General features: G+C 45.8%; 1 protein-coding gene across 1 annotated transcript in view; it reads right to left on the minus strand.

Annotated features, from left to right (window-relative positions):
• Positions 1 to 13,887, minus strand: part of DENND11 (DENN domain containing 11) — a 45,021-nt gene that overhangs the window by 14,566 nt on the left and 16,568 nt on the right. The window contains exon 2 of the mRNA XM_068277851.1: positions 7,536 to 7,635. Coding sequence (XP_068133952.1) covers positions 7,536 to 7,635 — 100 coding nt within the window. The remainder of the gene's footprint in view (positions 1 to 7,535; positions 7,636 to 13,887) is intronic.

Here is a 13,887-nt window from a genome sequence, read left to right on the forward strand (position 1 = left end):
AGCCGATCGATCATCAGATTTGATTATAATTGGAATCGGATGAAAATTGGGGACGCTAAGTGCATACCCAATTAATAATGCAACCAATTTCGGGCCGAAATTGATCGCATTAATTAGTCGGCTATGCTACAAGCTGTAGTGCCGACTTGCTTGATCGGGTGCCTTGGGAGTAACAGCGAGCGATGAAAGCGACAAAACCCCCGACGCTGTACCCTCTACTGTGTATTGTGCCCCCCAGTTCACTATACATTACCTGTCTGTGGCCGCTGCTTATCCTCCGCTGTCTCCGGGTGCAGTCCTTGTCCATACACACACCCCACGTAGTTGCTGGGGAAACGGGGGGGTGGGGGGTGGGTCGGTGTATGATGTCACACACGTGCCCGCATGTACGCCAGCAACCACGTAGGGCGCATGTATGCATGAAGGACTGCGCCAGGACACAGCGGAGGATAAGCGGCGGCCACAGGCAGGTACTGTATAGTGAACTGGAGGGGGGCACATTGCACATTAGAAGGACAGCATTGAGCCGGTGAGGCTGTGGATGCAGCGTCACAAGGCCGATTTTGAATCGATTTCAGCATGAAATTGTTCAGGAATCATCCTGCAGTGTGTGGGCAGCCAATAGATCCCTCTCTGATCAGATTCCATTAGAGAGAGATCTGTCTTTTGGTCGAATCTGCCCATCATAGCTAGATGTATGGCTATCTTTAAATGTAAAGCTGTTGTACAGTGGTGCTAGTGAACAAACTGATGTAGTGGGGAACTGCATGTAAACAATAAGCAGCCTGGGGTTGAAAGGTCCCTTGAACTGTACATAAACTCAGGAACGCCAGTGAGAAGGAAAGCAATTACTAAGCTCCTCATGAACCTAATTCCGCATACACCATTTATCTGCACAGCAGCAGTTTTGCTCATTACACATTTCCCTGCGGATCTGTGAAGTCAGTGATGTTCGCACCTGTTCAATGTCTAAACAAACGCTTGTTAGGGGGGTAGCAGAGGCAAAGTTCACACTTTATTGCATTGGTCCTCAAACTAAGGCCCGTGGGCCGAATGCAGCCCCCCGAGGCTTTTTCACTGGCCCCAACACACAAAATGTATTACTTATAGATGTTGCCCACTGCATCTTCAAATATTGGTGGCCCACATATAGCATAGCAGTGCTGGCACCACCCTTCCTCATGGAAGCCAGAAAGCCGTGTTGGGGGGCATACTATCTGCACATGCTGTGTTGGTGGCATAATATGGTCTCTGGATAAATGGGAGACATGAGAGCTGCCCATGTTAATAGGTGCTGTCTACAATACCTTGGTTCAATTTAAGTAAGTTTTAAGTACATTTGTAAGTTTTTCTACATAATTATATGTATACTCTGGCCCCCCAGCAGTCTGAAGTATGTTGACCCAGCCCTTGATCGAAAAAGTTTGGGGACCCCTGCTTTATTGTTTGCAGCAGCTGTCAGATATAACTCAGGTACAAGTTAGTTCTCAAATAGGAGGAATATAGATCCTCTGTGCAAGGGTCACTCAGGTCACACAGTAATGGTACTGTAACCAGGAAGTGCCGGAGTGGATGCTGGCGCATGTAAATCGTAAGGCTGCAGTCTACAGATGGAAACTGTGGCAAAGAGAAGCGTAGCAGCTATGATCCTGAAGAGCTTCATTCTGAATGATTGCGCCCTCAGATGACCAGAGCAAGACGGACAAGGAGAGAATTACAGCAGCAGGGTCAGGTGTAGTGTAGTGTAGTTGGTGGAGGCAGCCGGGGTTAGTGTAGCGTAGTTGGCGGAGGCAGCCGGGGTTAGTGTAGTGGGCGGTGGCTGCAGGGGTTAGTGTAGTGGGCGGTGGCTGCAGGGGTTAGTGTAGTGGGCGGTGGCTGCAGGGGTTAGTGTAGTGGGCGGTGGCTGCAGGGGTTAGTGTAGTGGGCGGTGGCTGCAGGGGTTAGTGTAGTGGGCGGTGGCTGCAGGGGTTAGTGTAGGGGGCGGTGGCTGCAGGGGTTAGTGTAGGGGGCGGTGGCTGCAGGGGTTAGTGTAGGGGGCGATGGCTGCAGGGGTTAGTGTAGGGGGCGATGGCTGCAGGGGTTAGTGTAGGGGGCGATGGCTGCAGGGGTTAGTGTAGGGGCGATAGCTGCAGGGGTTAGTGTAGGGGGCGATGGCTGCAGGGGTTAGTGTAGGGGGCGATGGCTGCAGGGGTTAGTGTAGGGGGCGATGGCTGCAGGGGTTAGTGTAGGGGGCGATGGCTGCAGGGGTTAGTGTAGGGGGCGATGGCTGCAGGGGTTAGTGTAGTTGGCGATGGCTGCAGGGGTTAGTGTAGTTGGCGATGGCTGCAGGGGTTAGTGTAGTTGGCGATGGCTGCAGGGGTTAGTGTAGTTGGCGGCGGCGGCAGCAGGGGTTAGTGTAGTGTAATTGGTGGTGGCGGCAGCAGGGGTTAGTGTAGTGTAATTGGTGGTGGCGGCAGCAGAGGTTAGTGTAGTGTAATTGGTGGTGGCGGCAGCAGGGGTTAGTGTAGTGTAATTGGTGGTGGCGGCAGCAGAGGTTAGTGTAGTGTAATTGGTGGTGGCGGCAGCAGGGGTTAGTGTAGTGTAATTGGTGGTGGCGGCAGCAGGGGTTAGTGTAGTGTAATTGGTGGTGGCGGCAGCAGGGGTTAGTGTAGTGTAATTGGTGGTGGCGGCAGCAGGGGTTAGTGTAGTGTAATTGGTGGTGGCGGCAGCAGGGGTTAGTGTAGTGTAATTGGTGGTGGCGGCAGCAGGGGTTAGTGTAGTGTAATTGGTGGTGGCGGCAGCAGGGGTTAGTGTAGTGTAATTGGTGGTGGCAGCAGCAGGGGTTAGTGAAGTGTAGTAGAGGTTAGTGTAGTTGGGCAGTGTAGCTTAGATAGAGACAGCTAACGGGGAAAAGGTCTATAATATGCCCCTGCACCACAGACGGACCTATGTTTAGTTTATTTTCCCTAAATTTTTGCCCTCTAAACCTAGGTGTGTCTTATATGCCGGATCATCTTATATTACGAAAAATAAGATAAATTTACTACATTCTACTACAGGACAAATGAGTTCCTTTTTTTTTTTTTTTTTTTTTTTTTTTTTTAACGACAAAATCTTTCCAGTATGTTGCTCTTAGTATGTGGGTAAAAACTGGAGTGCCTGGAGGAAACCCACAAAATTTCTAGTGCCGCAAGGCGGAAACACTAGCTACTACACTACCATGTAAACTTGTCCTTTAATAAATGCCAAAAATAAAGATTTGCATACCAGTTTTCAGTTTATTTTCACTAGGTTTAGTAAAAACTCTTTACTATGTTTATCAGTATTAGACTACTAAGTTTATTTTTTTTTCTTAGCTTGGAAATAGAATGCAACTGGCAGCCAGCTTCATAATTCTCAGCAGTGATTATTAGCCACTGTCGCATGAGAAATAAATGAATATATTACAAAACTCAGAGATCTGCAGCAAAATGGGCTGCTGGATGAGACGGGGGAGCATATAAATGAAGCGTGTGCTTAAATAATGTATGGGAATGAATATCACGTTCAAGGAAAGAAAATTAGACAGGCAAATATTTTCATGTTTTAATGAATATTTTACGATCGCATAGGCTGCCTAAACACATCATGTGAAAGTGTGCTCCAGTCAGTTCGTCCAGCAATGGAAATCACAACTGCAGTGACACCAGCAAACGAAAATGTGCTCAGCAAAGGCTTCTGGGTAATCCGGACAAGTTAGCCAATAAATTTTATGTAAACTGAAACCTTTGGCAGAAATTAATGCGGGGTCCCTTATTTAACAGCTCTTCCAAGTTCCACCACCACTATGTGCAACACTTGTTCATGCTAAGCTCTCACACCGATACTGCGCCACCAAGAAAACTCACCAAATACACTGACTTATCACAGGAGTTTGTCAGCTCAGTGTCCTCCATTCACAATAGACAAGGCAACAAAACATTTATATTGCGCTTTTCTCCTGGCGGGCTCAAAGCACCAGAGCTGTAGCCACTAGGACGTGCTCTATAGGCAGTAGCAGCATTACGGAGTCTTGCCCAAGGTCTCCTTACTGAATAGGTGCTGGCTTACTGAACAGGGAAAGCAGAGATTTGAACCCTGGTCTCCTGTGTCAGAGGCAGAGCCCTTAACCATTACACTTATCCAGACAGTCACAGCAGATCTGATCTTTAAGATCCCCGACGACACCTGCGCAAAGTGCTGCAATAGTTTGAACTCTCGTTCGTGCCCGTCGTGTGTTCCCGCGAGTAGGAAGATGGATTGGGGAATGCTCCTTTATCAGGTCCCATTACTTTGAGTTCCCTGATCCATTGTGCGGTGAGTACAGGCCTTAAAGAGACTCTGTAACATTCAAAAGATCCCCTGGGGGGTACTCACCTCGGGTGGGGAAAGCCTCCGGATCCTAATGAGGCTTCCCACGCCGTCCTCTGTCCCACGGGGGTCTCTCCGCAGCCCTCCGAACAGCCGGCGACTGTGCTGACTGTCAGTTCAATATTTACCTTTGCTGGCTCCAGCGGGGGCGCTGTGGCGGCTTTCCATTCCGAACTACACGGAAATACCCGATCTCATTCGGGTCCGCTCTACTGCGCAGGCGCAGGAAACTTGCGCCTGCGCAGTAGAGCGGACCCGACGGCGATCGGGTATTTCCGTGTAGTTCGGAGCCGACAGCCGTCAGAGCGCCTGCGCAGAAGCCAGGAAGGTAAATATTGACGTCACCGCTGCCCGGACTCCACGGAGGGCTGCAGCGAGACCCCTGACGGATGGAGGACGGCGTGGGAAGCCTCATTAGGATCCGGAGGCTTCCCCCACCCGAGGTGAGTACCCCCCAGGGGATCTTTTTATGTTACAGTTCCTCTTTAAATAGGAACTGCAGAGAAAATAGCATAATTAATAAATTTGCTCATGTTTTACAATATTCACTTTAAATAACTTAATCAGTGTTAGCCCATTTTAAAATCTTTCCTCTCTCCGATTTACATTTTGAAATGTATCGCTGGTGGTGACATCTTTAGTTCTGCCAGGTGATCTGTGCGGAATGTTAGTTACTGAGAGTTCTATGCACAGAGGGAGATATTGCTTAACAGTTGGAAAAAAGCCGTAATTTCCCACAATGCAACAAGGTTCACAGACAGGAAACGGTCAGGACCAGGGTCATGACATCACACTGTGGGAGGGGCTCCAAACAATTTCAGGAATACAGACCACCTCATGATCTATTTGAGAAAAAGTAAAGATTTCTGGTGGGAAAGGGAGTATCAGCTACTGATTGGAATGAAGATCAATCCTGGATTAATGTGCAAGCTGTAGGCGTGAAAGATAAAAATTGTATTTAAACCGAAATCATGATCACCAAGATCACAATTTCAGAATCGTCAAAGCTTCAAACTTCCCCAAAGTCCCGGCGCGTGCGGCCCGCAGCGTTGGACATATCTTCCGCAAGAGTCCAACGCTGTCCGTCCTCTATCGCCCTCTGTCGGCTCTTGTGCTTGGCAAAACTCTGGGTTCCTGTATGTCACATGACATACAGGAAGTATTCCGTGCATTGGAGCCTGCAGGAGGTGAAGTGGATAGACTGGCATCGCTGGACTCGTGCTGGAAGCTATGTCCAGAACTGATGCAGCTTGGGTGACGGAGGAGCCACAGAGAAACACAGAGCGGGCACAGAGACACAAAGGGGGCAAGAGAGAGACCCAGAGAAGGCATAAAGAGGCAAAGGGAGCACAAAGAAAGACGGGGACAAAGGGGGAACAAATAGGCACAGAGGGGAAACAAAGCTTGATATGAAGGAAATCGTAAATCGAATCAAAATCGCAATTTCAGACAGACATCGCTCAATTCAATTTTTTTCTAAAATCGTTCAGGCCTAGCAAGCAGAGGAAAAAAATAAGATCTACTTACCTGGGGCTTCCTTCAGCCCCTGGCAGCCTATCTGTCCCTCGCCGCAGCTCCGGTGCCCCGGGATACCCCCCTGTTGCAGATGCCGACCTCTACATCTGCGCACTGCCGAACTGCTCGTGATCGTGTGGTCTGGAGCACTCTGCGCTGGCGCAGTACGTCTGGGGATCCCGGGAAATCGGAGCAGTGGTGAGGGACACATAGGTTGCCAGGGGCTGGAGGAAATCCCAGGTAAGTAGATTTTTTTTTTTTGTTTTTCTTGACCGCACCTTCCCTTTGAGCTTTACAATCATCATTCCATACAAATTATTTCAGCAGCCTAAAAACCAGTTAGAACTATATACACACACAATTTACCAAGCAGGAGGGGGAGCCCTACCCTCTCAAAGTGCTGACAGACTTTCGTGATAAGAGTCTGTGGACTTGGCGAGTGTGGATTATTGGAGTTTTCTTGGTGGTGGAAAATCGGTGTGAGCACAGCGTAGTCGAGTGTTCCACATAGCTACCGTGGTATTGTTTTTGCGGATGCGGTGTTGTTAAATACAAGAAAGTTTTCAGAGACAGTGATATTTGAATAATTGTGCACTCTGGACATATATAGTGCTTATTGACAATCTATAAGGATGGAATTTTAACTAATCTGAATACTTCCGGCTTGCAGGCAAATTTTATGCAGCTTGGAACTAGGCCAGTCCTAATTGTGAGGGAATGCATTTGATTAACCCAATTCCAATCTGCATATAATTTGAATCACACTTGCATGCAAGGATAAAAGACTTTGGGAGACGAGGAATCAATCTGCAGCAGAGGTTTGTCAGGGAGGTTTGAAAGACTGATCGTTCTAAAGATGCTGTACACATACAAAAGATCAGTTCCTGCAACAGGACTAAGAAATGCTTTTGTAGTCCATTCTTTCTTTTTCATGCATGCGCTTTAGATCTCATACACACCTTTTTAACAAACAATCAACTGCAGATCAGATCCACCTGGATGGATTTGAAAGGATTGAGACAAATATCTTTAGACACTATCTTTGGTGGTCTTTTGTAATTTTTTCTTTTTTTTTTTAACGAAGATTATCTGTAGATAATCTTTGGTCCTTTATTTTTCAAAGACTTATCTCATGTGTGAAATAAGCTTTACTGGAGATGTGTATGTGCACTCCCATCTCAGTAGCATCTGACTGATACCAGATGGCTACTACAGTAGAGCACATGGAGAGCTCTAGAGCAGTAATTATGCAACCAGCAATCACAGGTGTGAATGTAATCCAGTTTGTCAAAGTACTTCAAATGTATAAAGATAAGATGAAGCGTTTCCTTGGTGATAGTATGGTTGAGCCAAGCCTGCCAGAAAGTCCATATGGAAATTCATCTAACGCGATTGGGTGGACAGCATTCTCTCAAACTGCTAGTTTTCAGATAGGTTGTAGTAATAGTACGCCATACCATTCGGGCCAATTAGAATGCTGCAGTTTGTAGACGTTGCTGTGACTGAAGAACTGTTCCCTATGGACTTTCCCACTGCTTCACCTCAACTATACTAGCTCAGTTTCCTTTTCTTAGGTCATGGAGATACATTTTGTTTTTTTAGGCTCACCATTTGAGTGATTTTTTTTTCCGATGCCCACCACAACCACTTACATAAAGTCGGACTGGACTCTGTGGGAGCCGCTGGCCATGGATTTGAATTCCACCCCTTCCAGATCCATGTCTTGAGGCAGACACCACTCCACGATGTTCCCTGAGGACAGAACACACGAGGTGGTAAGAAGGTCACACTAGATAAAGGTCAATCGTTGTTTGTGTCAGATCTGTAAAAGGTCACTGACTATATTACATACTGGAGAGGGAATAAACAGCCGCATGTGAAAGCAGCACTGATCTGGGATAAGGATAAAACAGATAATTAGGCATCTTTTTCTCCAGCATTCTCGCGATGCGGAACAGTCCACATACAGTACTCACTAAATCGCGCATTTGGATTGAGAAATGCATCCTGCTGGTGTCCCTGTGCTGCAACCACTTACCTTCATCCATTCGCTCAACTGGAAGGAAGCATATTCTTTAACTTTACCAGGATATACCGCCTTTCCTTTAGTATGAGAGTGGGGTGACCGGTCATTATGGGGTGCTGGAGGGCCTTCCATGCAACACCTTCATACTGTTCCCTAAGAAAGTGGGGCATGGTTCTGAGAACATGGTCTGTGTTCAGACAGCTGTCCCGGTAGTCCGAGCATAAGCAGTGGTGTTGCTAAGAGAGGGGTCATGGTATCTCTAAAATACTTCCCAAAGTTTTTCAGCTTTGCTCCCCTACCCTGTAAGTCTTGGGTTGTAGACATACGGTAATGGCTCTAACTGACAGGCCCTAACTCCTATACCCAATGCAGATGTATCCAGGTATGGGAAATGCACCTCAGGCCACAGCCTCCAGCTTTCTGGTCCCAGGTCCTAGCTTCTATCTAAGCTTGTTTGATGAAATTCTGTTACCAACTCAACTTGTACTTTAATATAGAGCTTGTAGCCTATCCCATGATGACGGCATAAATCCCATAGCCCTCCCTGGCAATATCTAGCCCAAGGCTGCCCAATAGGTCGATCGCGATCTACTGGTAGATCATGACCGCCTGATCTGTAGATCGCGGCCTCATGGCCGCTACCCATTGAATTTTGAATTATCAGATTTTGCTGCTGGCCGCTGATCTCGCGGCCAATCAGAGAAGAAGAGAAGCGCAGCTGAGGGCCAGGGGCGGCTCTGCCATGACGCAGTGTCATGGCTGGGGGCAGCGCTGGAAGCAACAGTTCGCCTCCACTCACGCTGCCCGCCGGAGCGATCCCTCAGCCGCTGAATTGCACCTCTGCACTCCAGGCAGCCGTGGTCGAGTGAGGACCAGGACATGCCGCAGATGCCACCGATGTAGGGAGGCAAGTGATAACGTGTGCCCGCCCTATAGCTAACCTGTACCAAAGGCACATATACCTAGCTAAACTGTACTAAAGGCGCATATACCTAGGAGCTCACCCATAACCACATCTTGCCCAAATGCCCACATTCCACCATCACTAGATCAAGCCCATCCAAACTCTCACCGACATCCAGCTTGCCCCCTACCATGTTCAGGCTGTAGCTCACCTCAACCCTGCCCAAAACCTAACCCCCCAACCCCCCCCCCCCCCCCCCCCCCGTACAGGTCCAGTCTGCAGTCTATATCGACCCAAGTCTCCCTTCTGGCCTTAGTGTGTCTGCTGCCTGTCCCTACAGTAGATCATAGTCTGATCACATTCAGTCTGCCTTTACTCATAAAATAAACTTGTCCAAACTGCTGTCTGCCCGAACTTGGCTCATAATCTGATTGCATTTAGCCTGCTAACTGTCCTGGTCATATAACATTGGGGGGGTTGAATAGCATCCGCGAGGCGGTCGGATGCGGCGTCACAAGGACAATTCCTGATCAATTTTAGCATGAAATTGATCAGGAATCGGCCTGAGGTGTATGGGGCAGCCAACAGATCGCTCTCTAATCAGATTTGATTAGAGAGCCATTTGTCTCTTGGTAGAATTTGCCCATTATCTCTAGATGTATGGCTAGCTTAACAGCGCTGGCATTAGGCGGTGTATGGAATTTAGCTTGTCTATGAAGGAATATCAGTGATGTAAGAGTGCTGAAAGGTAAACACTGATGTGTCATTAGATTACTTCATAGAAAGCCACTTCCTCAGCAAGGATCCTCAGCCGGAACTGAGTCATGAGTCGAGGCAGAAGCAGGAACCGGCTACTCAGGTCAGTGTGACTCTCAGCAAATACAAGAGTCACTTCTCTACAGAGATGTCACTGAGCAATCAGCCACAGGAGAAGAAAACATCCAGGCTTAAAGGATAAGGCTGGGTTCACACATAAAAAGGTGTCCTGTCAGTTTTTGATAGTTGGCATCAGTTTTGTTAGTGTTTCGATGGCTGTGTTCACACATCAACCTGTACATTTCTGGTCCTGTCAGTTTTGTAGGTGTTCCACCATAAAAGGTGTACATTTCTGGTCCAGTTAGGTAAAACTGACAGGACAGGACTGGACATGTACAGATTTGTGTGTAAACCAAGCCTAAAATTGGCCACACAAGATACAATACAATTTGACAGCAATTACAATAAAATTCGATCGGGGTGTCCTGAAAAGCTGAAACTTTTTTCTTTATTCGAGTGAGAAATCCGATCGGATCTCCTGTTTTTTTTCCCCCCCGATACAAGTCGATTGGGAGTGGTTTCTGATCAAGTTTTATGAAAACTGGTTGGTGTAGCGTAGATTGAAAACTAAAAAAGTTGCTTGGATCTATACATTAATAAATTGACAATCTTTTTTCATAATTAGGGAATAATTGAACACGCTCGATTGTAACATTTAACGAATCTGACCAATCAGAAAAAAAAATTGTAATTCTTGAATTGAAAAGAAAATTTAAAAAATTGTATGTTGTGTGGCCACCTATACTGTAGCCTCTCCTGAACAGTGACATCCAGCGATGATGGGCAGATTCGACCAAGAGGCAAGGGTGGGGGGAGTGGACATTAGGAGGTACAGTGGCGGTGGTTTCGCCACTCATCCCAAAAACCGCTCGATGTTACCGCCACGCATCCAATCGACCAAGACGTCCCAACCTTTTGCAGCATGTCCAATCGACATGCTCAGCCCAAAACTAGTTGCATAGTCAATCAGGCATGCACTTGGGGGCACCGATTTCCATCTGATTAAATAACATTTATGGAATTGGATGGTCGATCGGCCGCCAAGTCATTAGATGTATGGTCAACTTTATTATACAGGGGCTCTGATATTGATGAGGGCTCACTCTGTACACCACATTGTGCTGTACTTTGGCAGCGTTCCTAGTTTAATCCGAGGCTAGGTTAATTATTGGGCTTCAGCTACGCAGATTGCTCTGGAGTACTGTGTTAGGTCTGTAAAAAGAGGCGGGAGAAGGAGGGTTTCATTTTGCTTTCATTGTGGCAAATGAGTCACAGTGTTCACATTCAGAAGTGACTCATTACTAGTCCAGGCTACTTTGTACCTGGTGTGTGCTGAAGTGTTGATAAGATCTTCACAGGGATGATCAGCAGGAAAGGTAAACACAACAACTGCAGCTATACCATAGAAAAATCTTTATTTAACAGCAAAAGCATAATTAAAAACATGATATCCCCCCAGGTCCATATTAATTCATAAAGAAAACATCTATTTATATCAATATTAACTGCTGGACTTTTTAGCTCTCCTTACCAACGGTATTTTGCTCCAATAATATGTCTCCCACCAGCAATATCTTTAAATAACCATGTTTATAATAGTGGGATACTGGATCAAATACTACCGTTGATACCAAAACATATCATCAAATACTCCATGTTTAATAAACCAACAGCTACTGGTCCTACATATATGTGCAAATATGCAAAAAGTGCCATAATTTGATATATTGATTGTAATAAATATCTAATATATGCATAAGGTGCAGATGAAGATAAAGGTCCCCAAACGGGATAATAGATAAATAGATAAAGTGCAGTACAGACAGAACAAAGGTCCTAGAAAGGGACTAAAACAAAACACAGCAAGACAATAAAGTTGCCCATAAAGAGTGCAATAGGTGAAACAGTGGACCGTGATAAAAAAAGACACCAACCAAACCACAATTAGAAAAAGCCAAGTCCAACCTGGAGTGCAGGAATCAGGGAATATATCACAAGTGAAAACTGAAGACCAAACGGCATGTAAAACATTAGGTATAAATGACTATAGAAATAATTACGTGCAGAGATTACCAGCAGTGACAGAGTAGATGGAACCGTGTGGGGGGGTCAGCGATCCTACCGGTTACGCCTAAGCTACCTCAGGGATACACACACACAGCCAATCAGGTTTCACCCATTTATGTCAATGGAACAAATGGAAAAGGCTGCCATTCTCACAGTAGTAAAGCCAGAGTCCCCAAATTTGGCTTTGGCTCAGTTGGTCACTTGGTGACCGAGGTGACAAAATTGGGGAAAGTGGACAAAGCATAAAACAGGCAATCAGATTTCAGCAATTCATTTTCAATAGGAAAATGTAAACTGTAGCCATTATTAGACTGTTAATCACAGGGTTTTCAAACTTGGCACACCTGGTCACTGGGATTAGTATTCAGGAAAGTGGGTGGAGCCAACAGAGAATCAAAATTCACCCATTGATTTTCAAGAGGAATATTTAAACGGCTGCCATTCTTACAATGAGGCCTCAAACCAGGTACAGTTGGTCATTGGGTGACTGGTTCAAATTCACTAAGGCTCCTTTCAATTTAAAGGGGCACTATGGCGAAAAAAAATGTAAAATTTAAAATATGTGCAAACATATACAAATAAGAAGTACATTTTTTCCAGAGTAAAAAAGAGCCATACATTACTTTTCTCCTATGTTGCTGTCACTTACAGTAGGTGTTAAAAATCTGACAGAAGGGACAGGTTTTGGACTAGTCCATCTCTTCATGGGGGATTCTCAGGGATTTATTTTCAAAAGCACTTAATGAATTGGCAGTTGCGCTGTCCAACTACCAAAAAACTGTGTAGCCAGCAGGGAAGCTGGCCAGCATCATTGTTTAAATCCTTTTTTAGGGAATATCTTTAGAAAGAATAAAAGCCTTGCTGAGAATCCCCTATGAAGAGATGGACTAGTCCAAAACCTGTCACTTCTGTCAGATTTCTACTACCTTCTGTAAGTAACAGCAACATATGAGAAAAGTAATTTATGGCTCATTTTACTCTGGGAAAAAAAAACACTTCTTATTTGTCTATGTTTGCACATATTTTACAATTTTTCGCCATAGCGTCCCTTTAATCAGTTGCTTTCAGCTATAAATGAAAGGACAACTGTTTTTCAAAGTAATGCCCATGTTTTCCTATGGCATAGTTCCCACTATACGCGTTTTAACTGAGGGCTGGAACCCACAAGAGCGTTTTTTTGAGCATTTTGGCAGCGCTGCGATACGCTAGCGTTTTGCCAAAACGCTCAGCTGATGTTAATGGATGGGGAAACTTCCACAGGAGCGTTTGCGTTTCCCAGAAACGCAAACGCAGGACCTGCAGCATTTTGGGAGCGTTAGAGCTTCAATGTAAAGTATTGAAACGCTAGCAGAAACGCTCAGCAAAACCTAAACTGAGCGGTTTTGCTAGCGTTTTGCGGTTCAGCACACTGTAACAAAATTAAAAATTCACAGGACCAATCAGGATAAAAACGCGAAACGCAAAATGCTACACAACCGCTGAGCAAAAAAATACACTGTTGCAAAACGCGACCGAAAACGCGCATGAATCCGCTTGCAAACCGCTCAGACAAAACGCTAGCGGTTGCGTTTTGCGTTTGCGGATTTCAGTGGGTTCCAGGCCTGAAAGCTCTTTTATCATGCATTGCTATGGAAAGTTAAAATGCATCGGTTTTTCAGCTTATAGTGTAAAGAGGCGGAGCCACAAACAGCCAATCACATTTCTTTGCTGGATAAACTGCTTCCATTCACTCTAAAGCTTGGTCACTGAGTGACTGCATCAAATAGCGGGAGGAACCCTGGTACAGTCAGTCAGTGGGTGACTGATCTTCAAATTCTGAAAAGGGGCAGAGCCACAAACAGCCAATGAGATTGGTTTCATTTCTATGGGAAAAATGCAATTATTGATGTAGAGGAACCCAAAAGCTCACAAACTTGGTCATTGAGCGTTTGTGGTTTAAGGTTAGAAAAAGTGGGTGGACACAACAGCAGCCAAATACACACCCGGGCAACGCCGGGTCTTTGGCTAGTAGCAAATAAATAGAAAACTGTTCCAGGCATTTTCCATCTTTACTGCCTCTGACTGAAGCCAATCCTGATATTTCCTCCCTTACCCTTTTTTTTTGTAATGATGTATTCATCATTGCAGAGAAATGAACAGTGCTACTTAAAAACAGATAAGTGCCTACCTGCAAGAGAGTGCAAGCCCCACT

Source organism: Hyperolius riggenbachi, chromosome 3, assembly GCF_040937935.1.
Source record: "Hyperolius riggenbachi isolate aHypRig1 chromosome 3, aHypRig1.pri, whole genome shotgun sequence".
Taxonomy (NCBI): domain Eukaryota; kingdom Metazoa; phylum Chordata; class Amphibia; order Anura; family Hyperoliidae; genus Hyperolius; species Hyperolius riggenbachi.